The sequence below is a fragment of the Ascaphus truei genome, chromosome 18 (assembly GCF_040206685.1).
Source record: "Ascaphus truei isolate aAscTru1 chromosome 18, aAscTru1.hap1, whole genome shotgun sequence".
Taxonomy (NCBI): Eukaryota; Metazoa; Chordata; class Amphibia; order Anura; family Ascaphidae; genus Ascaphus; species Ascaphus truei.
Window position 1 is genome coordinate 32,879,832 of NC_134500.1, and position 3,558 is coordinate 32,883,389.

General features: G+C 42.2%; 1 protein-coding gene across 2 annotated transcripts in view; it reads left to right on the top strand.

The window, feature by feature from the left end:
- The first annotated feature begins 241 nt into the window (after positions 1-241).
- IREB2 (iron responsive element binding protein 2) overlaps positions 242-3,558 on the top strand; it is a 51,115-nt gene continuing 47,798 nt past the window's right edge. For both annotated transcript variants that reach the window (XM_075576062.1, XM_075576063.1), the window contains exon 1: positions 242-344. In XM_075576062.1, the coding sequence (XP_075432177.1) occupies positions 276-344 (69 nt within the window). In that variant the 5' untranslated portion in view covers positions 242-275. The remainder of the gene's footprint in view (positions 345-3,558) is intronic.

The following is a 3,558-nucleotide window of genomic DNA, read 5'->3' on the forward strand; positions in this document are numbered from 1 at the left end:
TTATTGTTTAATTGATATCGCCAATAAAGTTACTTGTCTTTAGTTGATATTTGTTAATAAAGTTAATTGTCTTATTTGATATTTGTTAATAAAGAAATCTGTCTTTATTCATTTTATTAAATTAGCCGATAAAGTTATTTGTCTTTATTGTTTAATTGCTATATGCCGATAAAGTTATTTTGTGATTTTGATATTTGCTAATAAAGTTATGTGTCTTTTAAAAAAAAAAAATCTTCTTAGTGACGTCACGGGCTGATTGCTCCGGCAGTGTCAACATGGCGGCGGCGGCGGCGGCTGGTGACAGGGACAGCGGCCGGGAGAGAGAGGCCGAGGCGAGTCCCGGGGTGAGTGAGGCGGCGGCGGGTCACCTGTATAAAGTGTCTGCCCCTATACAGCGCTCATAGTATAGGGCGGGGCTGCCCCAGCCATGAAGGGGTTAAATGTCACTAGTTGCGGTTATTGGGCAGTAATAGGGCAATAATGAAAAGTATTGGGGTAATAATGGGCAGTATTAGTGTAATGGGCATTAATAGGGTAATAATGAGAGGTATTAGGGTAATAATGGGCAGTAATAGGGTAATAATGATAAGTATTAGGACAGTAATGAGGTTATTATAGGTCAGTAGTAGATTAATAGGGTAGTCATGGGACTGTAATACAGTAGTAATAATCGGGTTGTAATAATGACAGTAGTAGGGTAGTAATGGGACGGTAATAGGGTAATGGGGCAGTAATGGGACTAGTAGGGTGATAATAGGGCATTAAGGGGACAGTAGTAGGGTAATAGGGCATTAATGGGACAGTAATAGGGCATTAATGGGACAGTAGTAAGGTAATAGGGCATTAATGGGACAGTAGTAGGGTAATAATAGGGCATTAATGGGACAGTAGTAGGGTAATAGGGCATTAATGGGACAGTAGTAGGGTAATAGGGCATTAATGGGACAGTAGTAGGGTAATAGGGCATTAATGGGATAGTAGTAGGGTAATAATAGGGCATTAATGGGACAGTAGTAGGGTACTAATAGGACAGTAATGGGGCGGTAGTAATGGGGCGGTAATAGGGCAGTAATGGGAAAGTAGTAGGGTAATAGGGCAGTAATGGGACAGGAGTAGGGTAATAATAGGGCAGAAATGGGGCGGTAGTAATGAGACAGTAGTAGGGTAATAGGACAGTAATGGGACAGTAGTAGGGTAATAGGACAGTAATGGGACAGTAGTAGGGTAATAGGACAGTAATGGGAAAGTAGTAGGGTAATAATAGGGCAGAAATGGGACAGGAGTAGGGTAATAATAGGGCAGAAATGGGGCGGTAGTAATGGGACAGTAGTAGGGTAGTAATGGGACAGTAGTAGGGTAGTAATGGGACAGGAGTAGGGTAGTAATGGGACAGGAGTAGGGTAGTAATGGGACAGGAGTAGGGTAGTAATGGGACAGGAGTAGGGTAGTAATGGGACAGGAGTAGGGTAGTAATGGGACAGGAGTAGGGTAGTAATGGGACAGGAGTAGGGTAGTAATGGGACAGGAGTAGGGTAGTAATGGGACAGGAGTAGGGTAGTAATGGGACAGGAGTAGGGTAGTAATGGGACAGGAGTAGGGTAGTAATGGGACAGGAGTAGGGTAGTAATGGGACAGGAGTAGGGTAGTAATGGGACAGGAGTAGGGTAGTAATGGGACAGGAGTAGGGTAGTAATGGGACAGGAGTAGGGTAGTAATGGGACAGGAGTAGGGTAGTAATGGGACAGGAGTAGGGTAGTAATGGGACAGGAGTAGGATAGTAATGGGACAGGAGTAGGGTAATGGGACAGGAGTAGGGTAATGGGACAGGAATAGGGTAATGGGACAGGAATAGGGTAATGGGACAGGAATAGGATTATGGGACAGGAATAGGGTAATAATAGGGCAGGAATGGGACAGGAATAGGGTAATAGGGTAAATAGGGCAATAATTGGGCAGTAATGGGACAAGAAAAGTCTAATAGTAGGGCAGTAATGGGACAGGAATAGGGTAATAATAGGGTAATAATAGGGCAGTAATGGGACAGGAATAGGGTAATAATAGGGCAGTAATGGGACAAGAATAAGATAATAATTGGGCAGTAATGGGATAGTAGTAGGATAATAGGGTAGTAATGGGACAGAAATAGGGTAAGAATAGAGCAGTAATGGAGCGGCAGTAATAGAGTAATTGGAAAGCAGAAAATGGGAAAACACCCAACAAAAGGGCATCAAAAAAACCTTGCATGTATTGTCTTTCAAAAAGGATTGAGTGTGTGTGTGTGTGTGTGTGTGTGTGTGTGTGTGTGTGTGTGTGTATATATATATATACACATATATATCTCTATCAAGTGCACAGAAACAGAGGGTAAATAAAGTCTAGTAAATGCTGCCTAAATGCTGGTCTTAACACAATCTATGTGAAAAAGAGCATTTGGTGCAGAAACATAACGGAAGGAATGGAACCTATTTGACAGTAGGATATAGAAAATGTTGGTAGTGAATCAAAGTACTAGGAACATAACTACAGTTAGTCCTCGTTTTACGACGCTTCGTTTTACGACGAATGGCTTATCCGACGCTGTCCAATGCATCCCTATGGCCGGTTTTACGACGCCGAAATGGCTTATCCGACGCTCTTACGACGCTTTGCAAAGTTGCAACATTATATCAATCAGAAAGCTGCAGTCAGGGAAATCATCCAGATCAGTCTGTGTGAAGGTTTTGTGGTATATTTACGCCTTTAAACATGTCTAACAGTTTTATTATACAGTTCTGGATTCAATAAATAGAATCTTTACATCATAATGTATGTGTGTGCAGCATAATCTTATTGTTTGAGTAAAATATTTTGTGTATTTTAGCATTAAAAATGCCTTCAGGAACGGAACGTTTAATTTAAACAGTGTTCCTATGGGAAAACGGGTTTCGCTTTACGACGCTTCGCTATCCGACGCCATATTGAGTAACGCATTGCGTCGGATAACCGAGGACTGCCTGTATACACAAATGTGTCTCAATGTAATACAAATTATTCAGGCTGCACTTATAGTGACGGTGACGTCACGCTGCGGTCGCTGGACTTCCAGCAATCGCGCCCAAGCCGTCGCTTCTACTATAAGCGCATACTGCGACGTCGCCGTCACTATAAGCGCAGCCTAAGAAGGGACGACATGGCGATAGTACCGAGGCATGAAGAAGCTGAAATCCATCGGCATAGTGGACAAGTGACGTGGTCTGATCAGCGGGAAGGTCCACCTTACCACCGTGAGTCAGGAGCAGTTCACAATAGAGGTGACTGCATATTTCCTTTCCAGCACAAGACACAGATACCTGCTGTACTTCCCAAAATTGGACATTGAGCTCCAAGCAATAAGGTACTTTATTGGTGTGCTCCAACACAGACACTAAGAAGATATATGAACTATTCCTTATTGTGTTCATTTTTTCCAAATTTTTCAATATCTCTCATATTGTCAGTTTTTTTTCTAACACATTTGTATTACATTGATTCATTTTTAGATGCATTCAGACACATTTGTGTATAGTTATGTTCCCTAGT